General features: G+C 40.5%; 2 protein-coding genes and 1 non-coding gene across 5 annotated transcripts in view; 1 reads left to right on the top strand and 2 right to left on the bottom strand.

Moving 5' to 3' along the window:
* The window catches only part of ly75 (lymphocyte antigen 75), a 30,184-nt gene extending 18,736 nt beyond the window's left edge, over nt 1-11,448 (bottom strand). For both annotated transcript variants that reach the window (XM_061670744.1, XM_061670743.1), the window contains exons 1-10: nt 11,219-11,448; nt 9,232-9,603; nt 6,269-6,442; nt 5,277-5,438; nt 5,079-5,198; nt 3,440-3,580; nt 3,132-3,329; nt 2,671-2,828; nt 2,184-2,291; nt 146-234 (exon numbers count right to left, since the gene is read on the bottom strand). In XM_061670744.1, the coding sequence (XP_061526728.1) occupies nt 146-234; nt 2,184-2,291; nt 2,671-2,828; nt 3,132-3,329; nt 3,440-3,580; nt 5,079-5,198; nt 5,277-5,438; nt 6,269-6,442; nt 9,232-9,603; nt 11,219-11,306 (1,610 nt within the window). In that variant the 5' untranslated portion in view covers nt 11,307-11,448. The remainder of the gene's footprint in view (nt 1-145; nt 235-2,183; nt 2,292-2,670; nt 2,829-3,131; nt 3,330-3,439; nt 3,581-5,078; nt 5,199-5,276; nt 5,439-6,268; nt 6,443-9,231; nt 9,604-11,218) is intronic.
* Nucleotides 11,449-14,058: 2,610 nt separating this feature from the next.
* pla2r1 (phospholipase A2 receptor 1) overlaps nt 14,059-22,596 on the bottom strand; it is a 30,269-nt gene continuing 21,731 nt past the window's right edge. Inside the window, exons 24-30 of one of the 2 annotated variants that reach the window (XM_061670749.1) lie at nt 21,762-21,997; nt 20,735-20,909; nt 20,028-20,162; nt 19,314-19,436; nt 18,311-18,487; nt 16,812-16,847; nt 14,059-16,318 (exon numbers count right to left, since the gene is read on the bottom strand). In XM_061670749.1, coding sequence (XP_061526733.1) covers nt 16,107-16,318; nt 16,812-16,847; nt 18,311-18,487; nt 19,314-19,436; nt 20,028-20,162; nt 20,735-20,909; nt 21,762-21,997 — 1,094 coding nt within the window. In that variant the 3' untranslated portion in view covers nt 14,059-16,106. Of the gene's footprint in view, nt 16,319-16,811; nt 16,848-18,310; nt 18,488-19,313; nt 19,437-20,027; nt 20,163-20,734; nt 20,910-21,761; nt 21,998-22,596 lie in introns of those variants that run through there. The other variant, XR_009768188.1, reaches the window with a different exon arrangement.
* On the top strand, nt 18,564-18,636 carry trnaf-gaa (transfer RNA phenylalanine (anticodon GAA)). The gene has a single exon. It is a non-coding gene; the product is annotated as a tRNA-Phe (tRNA).

The raw sequence follows: 22,596 nt of genomic DNA on the forward strand, positions 1-22,596 counted from the left end.
CTACTTTCAATGATGTTTTAGCTTTTTGCCATGCTATCGTTTCAGTATAGGTACAGTACCTTAGTCATAATTTTGGTATTGTGATGATGACACTACATGTGTGTTTCTTGGTGCCAGTCAAGTCTCCAGGTTAACCAACTCCTACCTGTTTCTTATGGTGATGTGACAGCGATCTTTGAAGGACACCTGTGTGGTATTCACTCGGTAACAAGCGTTGCTGTGTCTCCTCCATCCCTAAATTTTAACAGAAGTGACATATTGGCAAACTTTCATACTACTACAGAAAAATGGTCTAAAAACTGTCATTTTGAAATTCACAATTACATAAGTAATTTAACTTAGTCCAGACAAAAGCTTGCCCACTAGTAACATACACAGTACTACATACAATCTGTCCTGAGATTTATTTTAGCAATGCTATAATGACCACATTATTATTTCTGTTTTTATTCAGATATAATCAGAGAAAACACAAATGACAAAGCTAATAGGTAGGCTCAATCAATAAGGAATAGTTCGACTGCAGCAAAGAAATATTTATTTCTGAACCATTTTCAAATGACAATGACTAGAATATGGGGTATGACTGAGCCAGTGACAACAAGAGTGGGCCAACTAAATGTTTGTCATTTTTAAGTTAAAGGCAGAAATTATCCAGAAATTATCCATCATTAGCATATAAATCACCAAGCTATGAATTCCCCAGATTTTATTGCAGCAATAAAACTTGTATTTACACTTGCAAAATGACAAAAAATAAAAATAAAAATGTAGTTAACTCAGTGGCTCAACTGTAATAGAAATGTGAGTCCAAATTATGAGTAGGGTTGGGCATCGAGAATCGAGAACCGATTGGAACCGGGACTAATGTTCTGGTTTTCCCCGAACCGTTCGAGTTAAAAAATTTCAGTTCCCAGTTTTGATGCCTAGTTCTCCAGCCGCAAAGGAGTAGTGGCGAACAGTAACGAAGAAGCGGCGTAAACCAACGAAGAACAACGGGCACGATGATATGCTTGTGCCCAACGGCAGCGGCGGAGAACAAAAGTGTGCCTTAACTTTGTTAAAATGAATGACCAGTCACCTCAGAGCTAACACTTGGAATAAGATTATATTGTGCAAAGGAGTTTTTCCGGATGTGTAGCGTCAGACACGCTCGGAGCTTCGGCCTGCACCGCGCAGACCTTCAGGGAAGTCAACTCTCAGTCACTTGGGTGAGCGAAACCATAAAATACCATCTATGCCAACATTGAGACACCTAACAAGGTAAACGGTTGCTTGCACTTTTGCACTGATGGTTTTTAGCGTTTATTTTAGTCTTCTAACCAACGTAAGTGCCGATGAAAAAAAAATAATAATACAAATAAAAAATAAAAATAATAAAATACAATAAAAAGCTTAACATTGGGCTAAAACTTCACCATAGTAACTTTACATCACAATGAACTGGGACAAAAGTCACATAAACGTATCACTGTATCACAAACACTAACCTTGTGCCTCATCGGTGGGTAGGGAAAGGAATCAGCGTTTTAGAGCATTTGGTTCCAGCCATTAAAAAAAAAAATAAATAAAATAAAAACTAAATCACAGGTGCTGTGTGAAGTTACTTTTCACGTCAAAATGCTGAGTTCCGGTACGTACCCGTCAAAATCAAAGGCTACAAGCTTAAAACAAGAAGTCAAGTTGAAACTTGCACATATACCAAACCATTTGACGTGATGAAACAGAATACAGGGGGAGCTACATAGCGTTGTCAGTCAGTGAAGTCACCTCGCAGTCAACTGGGTGAGTGAAACAATAAAATAAAACAGTTAAAAGAGTTAAAATAACTATTCTAACAATGCTATATTTAACTTTTAGCTGAAACATTAATTAATTAAAATTAAGTCAAATGGGTTAGTTCCACGCACATTGCCTTTTACTTCATAGGTTTGATATTGATACTGGTTATAAAGAACCTCGAGTCAAACTTTTTCTTAGCAGCTGCGGGCTGCTAAGAAAATGGATGTTCATAATTTGAACACCCTTTATTTTAACCATGCCAACTTTTTTGACCCAAGCCCCTAAAAGAATCGGAACCGTGAATCATGTGGAACCGGAACCGGAACCGGAACCGGAACCGCTCAAATTCAAACGATGCCCAACCCTAATTATGAGTATGGTTCAGACTTTGAAATCCTTACATCCTCAAAGCGACAGCCGGCCGTCCCCGATGATTCGCTGACTTCTCCTTTTGTCTGACACATGAAAGCTAGCATCTCAGAACAGCTCCCAACGTGCCAACCATGAGACTTGGGGGAAACACAAAGAGCTTTTATTTTTCATACATGTGTAGACTGTCACACACAAGCAATGATGGTCAGCACTCGTGGTGGCAAGTAACAAAGTACAAATTATGTAATGAAGTAGTTTTTACTTGAGTAGTTATGTTTTTTACCCACGCCCACAGCGTATATATACATACATATATAATACACATATAGCATGCTCACCGATTTTTTCAATCATTTGAATTTGGCAAGGTTGTCAACACTGTTGTCTGTTTTGTGTGACTAGAGAAGACATTTGATCATTTCTTTATGTGAGTAATTTTGCCACCTCTGGTCAGCACAAACAAGCTTTCCACATAAGGACAACAATGCCTTTTGTAGAAAACACACACAAACACACCGTGGAGTAGAAAACGCAGCTGGTATCCTGCGAAGGCTGCACCGGCTCATTTGGGTCCCAGAACGTGAAGGTGACTGGAGTCTGGTCCACCCATTTAAAGACAGAGGGATTCACACCCTCTCCGACCAGACCGATCCACACATTTAACCTCAGGCCACCTGACAAACAGTAATTCACATGTGATTCTCATTTTAAACAGCAGTCCCAAATGTGCCTAGAAAGTGATTTTTATTTTGGCGGGGGGAGCATCCTGTTTGAAGCCTCTAAATGGTGAGGTACGTACTGTTGAATTGATTGTTCTTGTGATGTGAACAGCATGATTGTTTTAATGGGAATTCTAATTGAAGCAGGACATTTATTGGTTGATCATTATATATCCCAAACTTTTTTTTTTTTTTTTTTTTTTTTTTTTACACAACAGTGTAATTGTGAAAACTCAAAAACCTTCAAGAGAGGCAGACCTGCATCAAAACCTGTGCTGATCATCTCCTTGCTGTCGATGGAGTGGAGGCTGGCCAGAGAGCTTCCTCCCTCTGTGCGGTTACAGTACTGCTGCGCATCGGTGAAGTTTGAAGGGTTGTCTGTCACTAACTTATAACACCAGCCATTCCATGGCACCCAACCAGGACCACACACTGTGTCTTTATACATGAGTGACTCTGCAGGGAAAGTAACGCCAGGCAAAGTGTCTTTAGCATGATCAATAAAGGCTAAAAAAAAAAATGACTGAAAGGCTGACATTCATGTGAGTTGTCCAATGTAAAGCAACCTGTTGGCGTTGACTGAGTAGCGTTGACTATCTTCTTGCAGATGTACGGCAGTTGTTTGCTGCATGCTTCAGCTTCATAGTTCTGCTTGGAGTTTAGGACTCCACAGTCTGACTCAATGATTAGGGAGTTGGGGCGCATTCCTGTCATAGAAAAATACAAAAAAAAAAAAAAAAAAAAAACACTTCATGAGGGAAGAGCAGACAAGTGGCATTTGCCTCTGGGTATATTTTAAAGGTTCACATTATCCATTATCCAAGGGGCTGAGTTAACGCCAAGAAGATCAACAGATTGTTGAAGATGCCTCCCCCTGACCCAAAAGGCTTCTTCAGAAAGTCCCAGGCATGTCTGGGCAAAACATCTTCAAAAATCTCCAATGGCATGTTGTTAGTAGCAGGGTAGAGCTCACGTCAGGCTAATAGCGTTAGTATGTTTCACTTTCACAGATGGAAAGGAGCTACCAGATTACAATAACTAGAAGGCGTCTATTCATTGCAATTAATGGGCTTATTCAGCAAGAATAACACCCCCAATGCAATAGCGGTCAACAAGCAGGCACAATGAGCGTCTTTACAACACGAGCCAGAAGCCACATTGTTCCACCAACAACCCACGCCAAATGTTTATATAGCGCCAGATTACATCAAGATGTATGTTTGTTCTCAAATGAAATACAGTAAATGTTTACTGAGGTCATGCAGACTGCAAATAAAGTTTATTTTAGTTTATTTTTGACATTATTGCATATGCATTTCCAATAGATGGGAAAACATTTGAACACAGATGTATTTTAAATAATAATTATACTCTGAAGTTGTCTGTCAACATCCATACAACCTTGTTACTAAAACCTTTTAAGCCATCGAGATGAGGAGAGTGGCAGATGACTCGGCAGAAATGAATATCTTCAGGCTAATTGGTCTGACAGTGGATAGACTAATATATACTGTCCAGTATGTATTATTTCTTACAGTAAGGACTAATTGTTTGGTAAGATCTTTGTAGATTCAAATATAGTGACGAATGACAGATTTTTTTCAATAGGACATATTGAATATAAGTGAAATATTGTATTGAAGATGTCAAGTAACAAGAACACTAGTCATTTCTATCAGACCAATTTTGAACATCAGCATCATGAATTTTTGAAGTTGGAAACTTTCCATGGGAATAAATGGGAATTTATGGGAATAACCACAAATAAACTAAATTGAAGGTTGGCTCTTAAGTACGATGGCACTGTGACTTACAAATTTTTTCAAGTTACGAGGTATTGCCTGGTAAATTTTTTGCTTTGTGTTCCGAGGCAAAATTTGAGGTACGAGCAAGCTGGCGTTACGCGGCTGCTCCAGTAAAGTGGAAACAAAAAAAGGGAGCAAGGAAGGTATCGTAATGTCCTCCTTGCGTGTGGGCAAGGAGAGCTAGCTATTGCGCAAGCATGTCTGCTTGTGATAAAACAACATTTTCACATTCATGCCTGAATATGATACCTTTCCATAAAATGACACTAAATTCCCAGGGAAGGTTTTCGATTTGGAATATTCCCCAAATTTCCCATTTTAACTTCGCATGGAAATTTACCATAGGTTTTCCACCCCTTTGCAATCCTAATCCTAAAATGAGGATAACAAGCAGCATCACCTGGTTCCCAGCGGACGATTGAGAGCGGGGAGCCGTCTGACCACTGCCAGCCCTGAGACGTGTCTAACTGATGGAGGCCTATCCACATTCTCTCAGGCATCATCTTGAGGCCGTCTAAAACTGAAAAAAAACGTCCAATGTGCAATGATGTACAGTATTATTTTATTATTGTTCATATTATAATGGTGTCTTTCTCACATGTAGAGGAGTGGAGATCATCCGGGCTAGACACACTAAGCAAATCTGCTCCTTGGCTCCGACAGGAATCTAGAGCTTGCTGCCAGGTCACGGCGGCATTGGGGACAAACTCATAGCAGGAGTTCCCCTCCGGCCCGGTAAACAGCGTCTGGCAACCGTTCTCTGAAAAGTCAGGGAGACAGTGAGTGTTTGTTTTTTGTTGAACACTGGCACTCAGGGCCTGATTTATTAAAGGTTTGTGCACACAAACGCGGTAGCACACAGATGTGCAAGCTGATCTACTAACTGGGTGCACCCAGGGTTGAATACTTTGAGGAGTAGATGCAAACAGATTGATTTATAACACACACAATGTGGTTGATCAAATCTGGGACAAATTTGGTTGGCTGGTTTAGTGTCCTTAAATACAGCATCCAGGGTGTAAACCGGCATCGCTGTGTGTAACCATGACTGCGGTTATTGTGGCTCGGGGGACGTGTAAATACTTCTGGAATGCCAGAAACAAAAATTAACGAGATATATCATCTATTCTGCAATGCAATTTTTCGGGTGTGTCTGGACTAGTTAATCAAATAAAAATTTGCTTGTATGCAGTGGCTGGCATCCACAAAGCTATCAGAGCGATAGACTGCACTTGTACAATTCGTTCCTCCCTCAGATAGGGAGTTTGTATACAATGGTAAGCACACACATTCTTGAATGTGTAAGATGTGTGGGATTCAAAATGAGTCCAACGTTGTGGTGAAAAATCCAAGTTTAATTTGCCTCTTCCACTAACAATTCCAATTCCATCACTTCAAACTTCATGTTTGCACTTGTAGTGCTCTACCAAACCATCAGAGCTCACTAAAGCGCAAAAACAATTCGATTAGATAAGGTGGTCTCCACTACAATCTTAGCTCATCATCTGTTCGAGTGAACACGCAATTTAGCAATGTATTTGAGAGATCTTTGTAAATCAGGCCCAAATAGTTCAAAAGGCTAAAACATGCCAGGTTTTAGACAGTTTCCCATCTGTCTGTCATGATCATAGTCGGAGGAGGTGGAGCACCAGGAGAGTCCCGGCAAGTCAGAATCTGGGAGGCATCCGTGGTGCCAGCTTCCATTGTACTTGAAGGGGAACTCACAGGGAGCGCCAGTAGAGTTCCCGTTGAAGGTGTGAATTACTGCATGAATTAAAAAAAAAAACAGGAGCACAAGGACAGTCAAAGAACTATGACTTCCTTATTTAGAGTGAAGACAGTTTTGCACATACAGTTTAGTCACAGTGTGAACTCACATCGTATCCTGTGTGTTGGTTAGACAAAGAAAGAGCAACACATTATGATGATGAAATAACAGCCAAGAACAATAGATAAAAGAATGATAAATTTATATAGTGGTGCCTTGACTTATGAGTTTAATTTGTAAATCACTTGTATATCAAATCAATGTTCCCCACTCAAATGAATTGAAATGGCATTAATCCGTAAAGAAAAATAGCACTGTATTGCAATATACAAATCTAAATGCAAAGTGAAGCAGAATGTAACGAAATAAACTTTACCAAGTGTCATGAAGCCGATAGTCTCACTTTCACACTGTGAGATGGCATGTGCCTTAAAGAGGTGTGGCCTCATGAGTGATGTCAGACGTTCTGACTGTAGCTCCGGTTGGCTGTTTGTTCAGTCTGAGGATCCTCTCATTAATTATCCTTTTGAGTGTTTGCATTTTGTATGTATGTGTTTGACTGCCCAATTGAACAAATGGCTGCAATGATGGCTTATAAAAACTGAAGAAAAAAAAGAAAAAGAACTACAGATACTGTAAATAACCACCAATATAGACCTAAAGGCTCGAAGATTGACTGACAACTGCATGGATCAAGGATCAAAGTAATTCTTCGGATCAAGGATTCTGAATCACTTCGACAAGGCATACAGTACTTTCTCAAGCCTCGTGTGGCTCCTTGAAACAATACCGCTCATTTCACATTTTTGTCATCTTTTCTGAGGTTAAAGAGACACCACAGGCTATATGTAGATTGGAGGAAAAGAGCTAGAGAAAAATACAACTGGATTCAAGTATTTTTAAGCTCTGTGCTCCAAATTGTGTTTCAATCCAATTTTTATTCTGTCCTTTCCTACTGGAGTTACACTTAAGGTTCGTAACTTTATAGTACTATGTTCCAAAATAAAAAGCAACCATGAACATACATTATACAGGACAAGTCAGATGTTTCGACACACTTGTCCATGCTATGAAATGAGAGGGATTTTACCACCTATTATGAATGCAGCAATTATCTGGGACAAAAGTACAAAGACCACGCCGACATTATCTTCAAAAGAACATGGACAATGGAGTATGACGTCAAAATCCCGAGGCCGATATAGATGAGACATCATCTCTTTTTACTAGGAGCTAGGAATTTGCCCAACTTAATTGTTGTTATCTCACATAAAAGCAGTCTTCGCCGAGAGGAATGAGGATCAACACCTTAATGAAGCTGTTAGAAATGTACAGAAACCCGTTTGGTCAAGTGACACACCTGCTTTCTGTTGTCTCTCACCGTCTAATTCATGAATTTAACACTCCTTACATGTCAAGAGATGTAATTATATGACCTGCAAGAACTGAAACACTGGCCTACATTTACAAACAAAATTCCAATGTTTGTTTGCTGAAATTGTATTAATTTATTCCCAATAATAATCTTCTTGGTCTCAATCTCACAGTTTGGCATTCACCTTTTTTTTTTACCGTAATCTTAATCTTCCGGTTTTCCGCTGTGTTTATGCTCAGGCTAATGCAATAAAAGTATTACTTTGGCACCATCTTGTAGCGTAATGGTGCCAAGGAACTAGATAGAAGTGAGTTCAGGACCTTAATTTACACAAAGGTAGTGCTTTTCCGCCATTTTGTGGCTTCTTGGTGCCAACTGCCAAGTAATTACAGTTTGTTGAAGTGAGTTGAGGAGTTTCAGTTAGACAAAATGAGCATTTCGCCGCAATCTTGTGGCATCTTTAGGCAGTTATCAATCTTTTAAGGGGGTGGGGGGACGTTAAAATACTTCCGAATTTTTGCTATCGTGGCGGCACACTGTACACAATTGCCCCCAAAAACAATGGCCCATTTTTGATGTTTTAATCATTTTTATTTCCTGCAAATCAATGCTCCAAATAGCAATTGGGAGTTATGTCAGTGATTTCTAGAGTAAGACAAAAAATAATTTTCATCTAACTCAAACATAGGCTACCTATGCACAGCAAAATCCGAGAAAATTATAATCTTGCATTGGTCTCTGATCTGGATCTCAGCCACGCAAATATTTACGTATACATCTTTCAATGTTGAAAACAGATTTTGGTGAAAAATATTTTTAATATCTGTTAAAAGGGCGGCACGGTTGTCGACTGGTTAGAGCGTCTGCTTCACAGTTCTGAGGACCGGGGTTCAATCCCTGACCCCGCCTGTGTGGAGTTTGCATGTTCTCCCCGTGCCTGTGTGGGTTTTATCCGGGCACTCCGGTTTCCTCCCACCTCCCAAAAACAGGCGTGGTAGGTTGATTGAAGACTCTAAATTGCCCGTAGGTGTGAATGTGAGTGCGAATGGTTGGTTGTTTCTATGTGCCCTGCGATTGGCTGGCAACCAGTTCTGGGTGTACCCCGCCTCCTGCCCGATGATAGCTGGGATAGGCTCTAGCACTCCCGCGACCCTTGTGAGGAGAAGCGGCTCAAAGAATGGATGGATGGATGGATGGATCTGCTAAAAGTGAACAAAATGTTCAATTTTTGGTTCAGATTTTCGGCCAAAATGAAGAGAACAAATGCATTTATTGAGAAATCTTTGGTAGACACACTCTATTGTCTTTAGTGGGCCACATAAAGTGTTACGACGGCTCGGATCTGGCCCCCGGGCCTTGAGTTTGACCCTTTAGGATGTGTTCCTAATGTTTTGGTCGCATGTCACTCACCGCGATATGGCGTCTGGCAGATGCTGTCCTGAGATCCTCCTCTTACCCACATGTCACGGGTGTTCCTTTTGGCTCCTAACTGGCCTCCGCTGACCACCAAACCCATTTGGTAGACGGTGAACACGGCGCCATCTAGGCAGCGCCACCACAGCAAGATGTCCAAGCCGCAGTCCACCAGGGACAAAAACTTGGTGTGGACGTCCAACGCCAAGCAGAGGGAGGTCTCCACGTGAAAGAGGTGGTGACCCGAGCCCCACTTCCACAAGTGGGACGTGCTGTTTGCATCACACGCCGAAAGACCTAAACTTCCTGAGTCCTGAGCGGATAAACAGCTCCCTGTGATAGAGTGCTGGATGGTGAACGCGTCCTCCACTGCCACAGAAAAAAAAAAAAAAAAAAAAAAAAAAATTCAGAAAAACTGAACATTTAATTTCCGGGACAAATAAAAGTACAGTGGTACCTTGATGTACAAGTGCCGGAATTTAAAAGTTTTTGAAGCTGTGAGCCATCGCTTGGTTGATTTTTTGTTTTGTTTTTGTTTTTTGTTACGAGCCAAAATTTGTAGATGTGCAACAATTCATCGATTAATCGGCAACTAACTATTTTGATAATTGATTATTCATTTAGAGACCTTGTTTAACTTGAAATTGTCCAAAACCTCAGAATTCCACCTCTCAACAGTAAATGTTTTTTTTTTTATTTGATGTCAAAATAAGACATCTACAAGCATCTACTTTTACTTTGCAAAATAATGATCCACATTTTTGCTCATTTTCTGAAGGATGGTATGGACCAAAACAGTAACTGATTCATAATCAGTTTATGTTTGCGCATTTTCTGCACTTTAAATTTTAAAAAATGTCGTTTTTTAAAAATAAATGGATGGAAATTAAATGGTTTTTTTTGTAATCCAATTCATTGATTAATTAAAAAACGTTACAGATTAAGCTATTATTGAAATAATGGTTAGCTGTGGCCCCAACAACTTGATTTACAAGTAAGATTCACATACATCGCTGCTCAAGTAGAAGTGAGGGGAAAAAAAGGAAGCCAATTTCACCCATTTATTCCACAACGCGATTGCTGAACTAACCACGTGACTACAGTTCCTGAGGTCACTCACCATCCCACACCCCCTTAAGGAACAACACATGAATGTACTACAGAGCATGTGACTTTGGGCTTAAGTACAGTACACTATAAAACAAGTTCTCTTTTATTGTGTTTTTATTACGTTTTCATATTTGTTTACAATCCGGTGCAGTTGTTTTTGTTTTAAATTAAAAACATAACAGAAATTGAAATAGAAATCTATAAAGGATTAATGCAATTTCAATGGGTAAATGTGATTTGATATATTCGCAGGGGATAGGGACTGGGACGGACCACGAATGGTGAAAATCTGCGGATCATTGTCAGTCATTATAATTGTCATGAAATTTTTTTTTTTTTTTTTTTTTTTTTTAATGCTCAAAATTCTTGAATAAGCGGGAATAGACCGCCAAATGTGTTTTCGGAGTTGGTTCCGCACCCAAAAAATAAAAAACATTTTTTTAAATTGAAAACGAAATCCGCGAATAGGTGAATCCGCGGATGGCAAACCGCGAGTATGAGGGGATCCGGTGTAAAAGAAACAAAAAAAACGTATTTTTAACTTGACGTGCCGCTTCCACCGGGATGATTTTGTGATTCAAACGCAGTCAAAGTGAGTCGCATTAAACATTTTGGACACGTTCAAACAAACAAGCACTGACTGAAGAGCATTTTTTTCATCTGTTTGTCTTATTGTTGCGCAGTTGGTCAGCGGCTATTGTCCTGATTCGTGTGTGGGAAAAGCTAAAGCTCTCTCTTTTTTTTTTCTCCTTCTTCTTCGGGGAGGTTAGACACATTCAACCGGCTTTAAAGCGTCGCCCTGCTACGGAGGGACAAAAAAAAAAAGAAGAAGAAATTAAAATGTAAACATGCTTGTTTTGAGGCGGCTGCTTACCAAAAGTCGTACATGTCCCCCTCAGTACAGGTGTCCCCAACACCAACAACAAACAAAGTGCTACCGCTGGGAACATTTTCGGCAACATTGTCCTTTTTTTTTGTTTCTCAGTTTTTTTTTGCTCACACTTTCGTTTCGTGTAACCCGAAAGTGAAAAGATAGACGTACAGTCAGTACACTCCACCCTGCTAACTGTCAACTGTCTGGAATTGCGCCTATAACTCCGACAAGTTCGGGATGTAAGCCGATGTACGACTTCCGGTGCAGTTTACAAAATAGATGTAACTTCCGGCAAAGTAGCCTCTTCATCAGCGAGACTACTTCAAAAGGAAATGCATGTACAAAATGTCATATACGTATGATAATGTAAGTACAAATATGCAATTGATAGTTATAGTATAACTAATTTATAACTGCAGTTCAGTAGACTTTTCAGGTGTCTGTTTTTACTTATATTTAGTTTTATGACTTTTCTTTTAGCTTTTACTTCCTGGTTGTCAGAGGTGGCAAAATTACATTTCCTACATAAGTAGAAGCACAGATACTTGAGTAAAAAAAGGACTCTGGTAATAGCAGAAGTACTGATTCCATTGGTTTACTTACTACAAGTTAGTATGTTTTGTAGGAAAAGTGTGCCAAGTGATTTTTTTCCCCACCTTCGTTCACAATGCAAGTTAATTAAAGAGGAAAATTGTTTTGCGTGCATTTTTCTATTTTGCCAAGTTAAAAAGAAATCGGGATAGGTGGCAAAAAAGACTGCGAAAGTTGAGGAATGCTTATCAAACACCTGTTTGGAACATCCCACAGGTGAACAGGCTCATTGGGAACAGGTGGGTGCCGTGATTGGGTAGAAAAGGAGCTTCCCTGAATTGCTCAGTCATTCACAAGCAAAGATGGGGCGAGGTTCACCTCTTTGTGACCAAGTGCGTGAGAAAATAGTCGAACAGTTTAAGGGCAATGTTCCTCAACGTACAATTGCAAGGAATTTAGGGATTTCATCATCTACGGTCCATAATATCATCAAAATGTTCAGAGAATTTGGAGAAATCACTGCATGTAAGCGGCAAGGCCGAAAACCAACATTGAACGCCTGTGACCTTCGATGCCTCTGGCGGCACTGCATCAAAAACCGACATCAATGTGTAAAGGATAACACCACATGGGCTCATGAACACTTCAGAAAACCAATGTCAGTAAATACAGTTCGGCGCGACATCCGTAAGTGCAACTTGAAACTCTACTATCCAACGCAAAAGCCATTTATCAACAACACCCAGAAACGCCGCCGGCTTCTCTGGGCCCGAGCTCATCTAAGATGGACCGACGCAAAGTGGAAAAGTGTTCTGTGGTCCGACGAGTCCACATTTCAAATTGTTTTTGGAAATTGTGGACGTCGTGTCCTCCGGGCCAAAGAGGAAAAGAACCATCCAAACTGTTATGGACGCAAAGTTCAAAAGACAGCATCTGTGATGGTATGTGGCTGTGTTAGTGCCAATGGCGTGGGTAACTTACACATCTGTGAAGGCACCATTAATGCTGAAAGGTACATACAGGTTTTGGAGAAACATACGCTGCCATCCAAGCAACGTCTTTTTCATGGACGCCCCTGCTTATTTCAGCAAGACAAAGCCAAACCAAATTCTGCACGTTACAGTAAAAGAATGCGGGTACTAGAGTGGCTAAAAGCACTGACTCAACTCCTTTACCTCAGTAAACATATACAGTACAGTACAAACATTAAAATATGTGTAAAAAATACATTACATAAAAACATATGATAAAAGTAAAAGTATTTTTAAAAGTAAAAAGTAAAAGTATTTTTAAATGAACTTAAAGGTAGATTATGCAGTTTTCAAAGTGCAAGCAAGATTTGAATGTGGCCTTACGTTTATCTCTGTCCACGTCATCTTGCCTCACTACCCAAGAGAAACGCCCCCACCTCACTAATATGCCAAGGGTGCTACATTGCTAGCATGACTTATTCATAATGGAGTATTTCCAAACCAAAAACGTTACCGGTTTGATGTATTTGGAATTTGCAATCAATTAAAAATATGAGCGGCGATCAATTTACCTGACGAACCAGTGAGAATGGTGACGTCAGAGGTGGATTATTTTTCAAAAGATCATTTTAATAATATTCTAATAATATAAGTTCATACGGACAGTTTTAACATATATGACCAAAAGGGTTTTTCTTTTGAACTGAAAACTGAATGAAATAATATCCCTTGAAATAAATAAATACAAGTTCAGTACTACAGGTTTGATTCAGGTAAGAGTTTGAATTACCGCAAAGACAATAAAACCTTTTGTGGGTTGTCAATGGCGGGATGTCAAATGTCACAGATCACTCGATTTGAAAAACATTCTTCTTGTTATGCGACAATACAAACACAAGTTTCCGTGAAACAAACGGCACACGCTGCACTGACTAATTTCCTCTTGAACATTTGATGCTTATACATTCATGCAGTGATGTTGTACTTTTGAGTTTGCAGAGTGCAGCTGCTGCGGTTTTATTCCTTCAAGACGGCTATGAATTATTAACCGCATCCCTCCGTCAGATTCTCTCCGGACTGACAATAGCTGCACTTTGCTGTCACAATTCTCCGAATGATTTCTCGCTGCCAACTGCTGAGTTCAGTTAAAATCAATAAAACAATATGTTATTCCTTTGTCATCTGACCTTTAAACCCACGGGGAATAATCGCAGTGTTGCAAGAGCTGTATAATTTAATACAGTATCATACAACATGGTATGATGTTAAATAAAGAGACATGTATTCAGTTACCAACAAATGAGAACACCTTTCAAGTATCACTTCACCACACAAAAGTTTGTTTGTTGGCCCACCTTGAATTTATTGAACTACACACAAATGTGCAAATTACAGCTCATAACTTGCTTTGCAACAAATAACACATCCAGTTAAAATGTACGTCACCTTGGACGGAAAGGAGTTTCAGCATTGATTTCATATCCTTGATATCCAACTTGAGGTCCCTCTACTAGTACGCTCTTTGTCCTCACTCGTAAGACAATTCAACCACATGACTAGTAGAACAAATTTTTCCACTACTAACTCCATGTTTGGTTTAGTAGTACACAATTGAGTGCATTTTTGTGCATCTCGTAGGATCCGGGAGGTTTGTAGTGCATGACACATTCCTCCTAGTTCACCTCAGTAGTGTTACTAATGCAGCACAGTAGTTTAGTATTAAGGTTTAATGGTGTGCCATTAGGCCAGAAGTGGCACTTGTAGGGGGAAATGTTACAGGTAAGACAGAGTTGTTCTTCTGCTAGTGTGCTGAATTGGTTTACTAGTGAAGACAAAATACGTACGAGTGCCTCCACCTTAAGCCGGATATTAAAGATGTGCAACCAATCCTCAAGCATTTCCATAAACGTAGAAGATTTGAGGTTTGATAGCTTTCAACATACAAAAACAATAAAACATGTATTTACATCTCATATTAGTAATACTTTCGACAGGATTATTTGGCCTGTAATTCAAATTTACAAAGGAAAAAAAATGACATGACAATAGTTGAAGTCTGTTTCATTTGGACAGCAATCTTCTCACCAGGAGACACTGGTGGCTCTGAGGCGACACGGTCATTTTTTTTTTTCACCTGTACTAAACTATCCAATCCAAAATCCTTATTTGCAATCAAGACTTTAGTTTTCCCTTTTGTCACATGACCTCATAAGTATTGAGTGATTGGGCTGAAACTGAAACTGGTTCAATGCTGGGTTTTGGGAATTTAAAGGTGTCAATTTATTTCTTAATTTATTTTTAGCACGAAGCTCACAAGAGGTTCTGTGGAAACCCGTTCGAGCATTTGTTCGATATCCTTGATGTCCATTTTAAGATTGTACTAGTCGGCCGTTCGCGTAATTGTTTTACTGGTGAGGAAAACCAGTGAAACAGCATATGGACATTAACCCTTTGATAGCTCATGTGGTAGCGCGGCGGACTATACAGGGTGATTGAAAAGTAACTCCCCCTTTTAAAATACTTATTTATTCATATCTTGTAATATTTTTCTCAATTTATTTGTGTATGTTCCATGATTAAAGGAGCAAATTACAAGTACTTAAACTAGGGAGTTACTTTTCAATCGCCCGGTAGAGGTTTAAAGCTGAAATCTTTAGGTTTCTGGCTCGAGCGATGTTTTGAGAATTTTCAATCTTTACGAAAATAGGCACTAAAAATAATCGTGGCTTGACTTGTAGAAAATACCACAATTGCTCCACTCTACACATACCATGAGACTGGTAACCCTTCGATAGGTCAGTTGGTAGAGCGGAAGACTGTTGAGGTCTAAAGCTGAAATCCTTAGGTTGCTGGTCCAAGTGTGGCTCGAAGGATATTTTTGAGAATTTTCAATCTTTATGAAATTAGGCATACAAAAATAAGCGCACGTATTCATCTAAATCTACCTCTAGAAAATGCCACAATTGCTCTATTGTACACAAAGCGTCAGACTTTGGTAATACACTAGCTCTTTATCACGCATATCTGGGGACAGAAGAAAAGTATGTAGCACAGCATTATTGGAAGCCATTTATGTTGCATGGAGCAGTTGTGGCATTGTCTACAGGTAATTGGTCGATTTGGATGAATAAGCCACGTTATCTTTCATTCCTATTATTGTAAATAATAGGCAAATTCCCTTTTGAGCCGGACTTGAACCAGCGACCTAAAGATTTCAGCCTCGACAACCCTCCACTCTACCAACTGAGCCATCGAAGAATTTAAACTCCGCGTCAAGGATATCGAATCAATTCTTAAATGGCTTTCCGTACAGTTGAATTATAAAATGTTTGCTACCAAGACGTCAACCCTGTTCTGAATCAAATTTGCAATGTCAGCCTTAAATGTTATCCTGAGTGATCTTCCAGCTCTGTGATCAGCACGTTACCGTCCGACTCCGTAGCGTGGGAGCCCGTTTGTCGGTAATAGGCGGTACCGAGTGCAGGGAGCCCCCGAAAATGTGCGTTTCTCCTGTAAGCAAAGCACACCGCTCCTGCCAGCAGACCAAAGATCAGCACGGCCACCAGTACAGCAGCGAGGATGATGCCGTTATGTAATCCTGAAATACAGAGGACACAATGTTTCGTCGAGGTGAGCTCCACTTCTTAAAATCAAAATTGTGTCATTCATTGGCACAAAGCTTCTTTCATAAACTCAGACTATTACATGAAATAGCGCCCTTGTCCAAAACATCTGGTATCCAACACCAAAAAAAAATGTCATTTTCAAGTGTTGAGTCTGGACTGAAACCCGTTTTACCCAAATTGTATGATTTCATCCAGTAAATAAAAAAGGAATTACAAAATCCAGTTGTCATGTTCTTCAATTGACCAAATGTGGCCACGATACAGCCAAAAGGTACAATTTGATGTCAACAGTATATCATTGATATATTTAAAGAGTGCAAGTTGGAAATGATGCAATTAGACAAAAATCCCCGTCACATTTGCATTAACGCAGCTAAAGGGAAGTGAGGTTGACACAAAAGGGCCACAGCATCAAACTCAGTAAAAAAAAAAAAAGAGTTAAACTGTGATTAAAGTCCACTTTACCATTGAATGGTTCCATTTCCACTTCAGTAGTTGCATCTGCAAAAAAGCACATCAAATGAGGTTCTCGCTTTAAAAAAAAAAATCAGAGCCGCTATTAATAAAAAACAGCCTCTCACTTTCTCGATGAATGTGCGTACGTGTGTGTGTATGAGCACAGTGTGTATTTCAGTAGTGTTTCAGTAGTGAGTGTGAGAGTGTTTTAATACTGTATGTAAGAAAAAGCAAGGGGGGGGAGCATTTCCGTAGTGTATGTCTGAGTAAAAACAGTTTTGTGGGTGAGAGCGTTTACGTCGTGGGCATGACAGCAACGGTGAGGGGGAACATTTTCAGTCGTATGCGTGAGAGCGATTCACTAGTGCACATTGCTAAATTTCTGCGCTTACATGATATTGGTTGACCTCAGGCTAGCTGAGGTCAAGAGAGGGAGTTGGAATGATGAGGCAAATATTTCAGCCAATGAAACAACCATCATCAATATTTCAGTTAACGTTGTTTGCAATAAGCAGATTACATTTTCAAATGACTTTGGTCATAAACATAAACCGCCGTGGCAATACGCTGGCAAGTGAATTTTTTATCTTGGTTGTCACAGAAGGGCGGCGCATGATCTCAGACTTTGCAAGATGTGTCCCCGACGACAGCGGACGAACGGAAAACAAGTCACGCTCTTGACGACACAAGCGAGAGAACCCCCGTCTGGTTCTTGGTGATACAACATGCACGTGTTTCATTAGCGTGTGAGAGAGCGTTGCTGTCTGCTGTCTGTGAAGGGAAAGAAAAATCAGTACTTGTGTGAGAGAGTGTGTTTCATTAGTGGGAGTGGGAGCATTTTAGTACTGTATGTGAGCAAAAAACATTTTAGTAGTGTGTGAGAGGGTTTAAATAGTTTGTGTGAGACCATTTCTGTAGTGAAAAAAAAAAAAAAAAAAATCAGTAATATGTGAGAGCATTTCCTTAGCATTTGAGAGCATTTCACTAGTGTTTGAGAGAAAACAAAAATCTGTATCGTGAGAGAACTTTTCTGTAGTGTGTGTGGGAGTGAAAATAAATCAGTAGTGTGTGACTGTTTCAGTAGCATGAGAGCATGTCTGTAGTGTGTGTAAGGGGGGGGGGGGGTCATTAGCAGTATGAGAGCATTTCATAAGTGTTTGTGTGACAAAACAATTCAGTAGTGTGTGAGAGCGTTTCAGTCCAGTGTACTAGATTGTTTCTGTAGTATGTGAGGGGAAATTTCAGTAGTGTTTGTGTAAGAGCATGTCATTAGTGTGTGTTGCATATCATTGCATATGAGTGAAAACAAATATGCAGTATGTGATACAGTATTTCAATCATGTGTATGAGAGTGTCTCTGCAGCGTGCGTGTGAGCAAGGAAATTCTATACTGCGTGTGAGAGCGCTTCAGTAATGTGGATGACAGAATTTCCATGTTGTGCGTGAGAGGTACATAAATATAAATCGTGGAGTATGCCCCGTAATTCTTCGAGAGACGCCCGGCTCACCGGAGATTGTTTTGCAGACGAAGCCGAGGCGCTCGGTGCACCCCGACAAGCGCCACACTCCGTCCACCGCCCGGGTGCTGACGCAGGTGTCGGCGGTCAGCAGCTTGAGGTCGGGAGCTTTGTTGGGCCAGCTGCTGTAGTCCAGAGGTGAACCGTCCACCCAAGCCATCGAATCCGCTAGAAAGAGAAGTGACATTTTAGATTTGCCTTTGTTTCTCTCTTACATCAAGCGAACTATTCAAAAGGGTCATCAGCCGAAATAGCTCAGCTGGGAGAGCGTTAGACTGAAGATCTAAAGGTCCCTGGTTCGATCCCGGGTTTCGGCACAGCAAATCTCATTGATTAGAATGTTCTTTGTCTTTTCTGGTAACACAATTCCGCACACTCGTAAAATGACGATAGTACACAAGTAGAAGTGAGATTCTTGCCAGCGATGCTTTTTCCACCACTGTTTGAAATTTCTGCATACTAGTAGGACAACTACCTGTCACTAGTGAGGCTAATCTCTTGATTAGTAGACATCTGTGCACTAATGGTGCTTCTAGTGAAGCGCTAGATGTTAACTAGTAGCATTGTCATCTCACTTTAGAGTACAAGTAGCAAGCAGCTGTCAACTTGTGTAGTTTTGACCCAATAGTAACATGTGGTCGTCCTACTACTCTGCCAAGGAATTTCCACGTCAAATTCCAGGTAACGTTTAGTTCTTGGCACTTGTAGTTGCAGGGACTAAAAGGTTCCAATCAGATTCAAAGCTTCAGAACCCACCCCAAAGGCTCTTGGACCTCTCAAATGCAGTACCCCCTTAGCAAGTTCCTATTTCAGCCCTGATAAAATATCCCAGAACTGAAATTGAGCAATCATTGCTGTAGTCCACTGAAAAGGTTCCAAGTTCCAAGGGTAAAATTCCAATGATTTAAATGTCAGGTTGTCCTACTAATGAGGACAAAGAGCATACTAGTACTTGGACCTTAAGATGGATAGCAAAAAAAAAATAAATGCTCACTGTCAATGTTGAAGTAAAGCCCCAACCACATGTTCTGGTGAAGGAAACCTGAAGACCACAGCTGCTCTAGGACAAAGCGGTTCTCTACGTCGTTCTCGATGGACAGGACGTCCGAAGTGTTGACTGTGAAAATGAAAAGACACTCAATATAATGCTATGATTTGTTGATTTTTTTTTTTTTTTTTAGCAGATGTGCTAACCAGTCGTCCACAGTGGCGGCAAAGACTTTCATATCAGCTAAAAGGTCGTTTTAGCTGATATGAAAAAAAAAAAAAACGTTTTTTTTTTTTTTCTTTAAATGTGGGAAAGCGAAATAACCACGATGGTGGCATTCATCCTCTAGGAAACAGATCCCGTGAGTGCAACACCACAACTCGAGACAAAAGGAGAAGCATACCAAGAGACAAAATAAAGGCACAAATCCAATTGAGATGTTTTCAAAGCATACAGGAGGGCTAAAATCAAAATGTAAAAATAGGCTCGTTGTACCTAGCTTTACATGAACTGATAAAGGCTACTCGGATGAGAGGAGAAACATCTTGTAAGACAACCGGGACAGCTCAGTTGTGCTCGAGGCGATGCCCTGAGTATTTCAAAAATCTTTTTTATATGCTCATAGATTTTTATCTATGGCGGAATATGGAGTGTATCCCTCACGACATTTTTGTTGCGTGTGACCCTGGACACAAACAGATGGATGGAAGGCCACCCTACCTTTCCGTCTGCAGTGCTCTCGTGCCTCCTCAAAAGCCAGTTTCTGCACCACAGGCTCAAAGTTGTAACAGCCGTGTCCAAATTTCACCCACGTCGAGGGGCACACAGCCTCGTATGAGACAAAGGGCTTATTCCCTGCGAGGGCGAGCAGAAATCTTGTGTTTAGGGTTGCTAAATTCTGGGAATATTGAAAGTTGGACATTTTCCATTGGCGTTAACAGGAATTTGTTGGAATTAACACGTATTTATGGGAATGAACAGACAAAACTTAATTTAAGCTTGGCCTTAACAGGGAACTTTAACATGAGAAAGTTTTAACTTACAAATAAATTTGTTGCAATGTCATGCTTTCAAATTGTGTTGTATTTTGCCTAGATGTCTGCTTGTGACAAAAGAAAATGTTGATATATATATATATATATATATATATATATATATATATATATATATGCTTTAATATGATACCTTTCAATTAAATGAACCGACATTTCCAGTTAATTCCCGTATTTCCAATGGAAAGCTTCCAATTTGCAATATTTCATACGCTCCCCAGCTTAACTTCCCATGGAAATTTTCCAGCACTTGAAAATTGACCATAATTATCCACCCCTTGTGGAATTCAAGTTGTGTGGCGTATTTACCACACGATAAAAGCAGAAAAGACATGGAATCAGATCTGAAGCCATATTTGAGTGTTCATATTTTACTTGGCGGCGGAATGTGGCACAAGGCTCCTGGTAGATGCGTTTCACAGTCAGCTCGCCGCCATCCCCCATTCACGTCCATGTACACGCATTCTCCGGTCTCAAAGTCGTCTTCGGCCGCATCCCAGTGTGTGTACACGGTGTCACTGCCATCTGACCACTGATAGTTGATCCCACTCTGGAAACATTATACCGCATTCAGTCAGGATGAGACACATTTGAGGTGACACTCATGCATGGAATATCACGATGGAGAGAAAGTTTGCTACCGATTTGTGAGTAGTGTAAATGAAAAAGACGTTCCGTCCATGCATTTTCTACAGCGCTTATTCTTATTGGGGTCACAGGTAAGCTAGAACCTATACCAGCTGACTTTGGCAAAGACGTGGGGTGCACCTAAGCCAATTGCAGAGCACACAGAGTATCTCACAAAGGAGAGCCCATCCCTTACATTTGTGTTCATATTATATCAGTCAAAGTAGTCAATGTGCAGCCTGTATGTATGTAACAGTGCACATTGACTGTCTCGCAACACACAGCCATTTTTGTCGAAACCGCTGGCCACAAAAAGTGAGTACACTCCTAAGTGAAAATGTTCAAACTGTAAATATTTTGTGCGGACGCCATTATTTTCCAGCACTGCCTTAACCCTCTTGGGCATGGAGTTCACCTGAGCTTCACAGGTTTCCACAAATGTGAGGGATGTACTCACCTTTTGTGAGATAGCGTATGGGCAAACCAACATTCACATCTACGGACGAGTTAAAGTCTTCAGAAAAATGATTTGGGGATGAAGGTGGGGAGAAGCCAGAGTACCCCACACATACAAATGTCACACAGGGAGGCAAGATTCCTGGTTTATTCCCATATACAGTATTCCCATACATTCCCATGGAATATTGGAAAAGTTCGAATTTGGCAGCACTCGTTCTAAATAGTCATGGCATGTGTGAACACGTAGGATGCTTATGAATTTACATTTGGCAACAAATGCTGTAATGTTGAATCTTGTCATAAGAAAAAAACTTACATCTTGACTGTACAGTCCGATCCAGTGTGGAACTCCCAATCTATTGACAAGGACCGTAAGGAAAGCCTGGTGGTAGGCATCGGTGATGCTCACTAGGTCTGAATCATTGTCTATGCACATATGCATGGCGTCATACCAGCTCATGTTGCCCGAAACCATCTTATAACTGCGACTTTTGTACTCAACGCTGTCAGGGAGTGGGTGGCGAGAAGAGTGCGTGGGGGGTTTGGACGTATCTGAGACAAGAAAGGGAATAAAACACAGGTAATTATAAATAAGACCACAATGGTGCCAATTAATAAGCTTTAGCGTGAGTGCAGAAAAGGAAACACATGACTGTGAAGTGAACAAAAAAAAGTCATCCATTTGTCACATCGCAGAGAAGAGTGTTGATAACAAGTCTGGCAGTTTTAAATGAATAAAATAAATACATAAATAAATCACTAAGTATGTAAAATGAGGTTCCAAAATTGGGAAAAATAGAGCCCTCCTCCCAGCTCTCGCGCACCGTGAGCGTGTCTGCTGAATGCACGGAAAACAAGTCCCGCTCCAACGTGTACTGCCGTGTTTAATAAATGGTTAACTCCCGGAAGTGTCTCTGTTATGTGGACCCACACAGCCGCAAAACGCCAAGCCAGGCGGTGACATATTGGACCAGCCCGTCAGCAGGTCCACTCTCTAGCGAGGGAGCTCGCCAGCTAGCGAACGTGATAAACAGTTAACTTTCCCTGAATCACAAAAGGACTGATTGATTCAATGGCATGAGAATGAAATGACCTGGATGAAGGAGAGTATTCACAGGCTTGATCATGAACAAATTCAACTTGTGAGCCAA

Source organism: Phycodurus eques, chromosome 2 (assembly GCF_024500275.1).
Source record: "Phycodurus eques isolate BA_2022a chromosome 2, UOR_Pequ_1.1, whole genome shotgun sequence".
Lineage (NCBI taxonomy): Eukaryota > Metazoa > Chordata > Actinopteri > Syngnathiformes > Syngnathidae > Phycodurus > Phycodurus eques.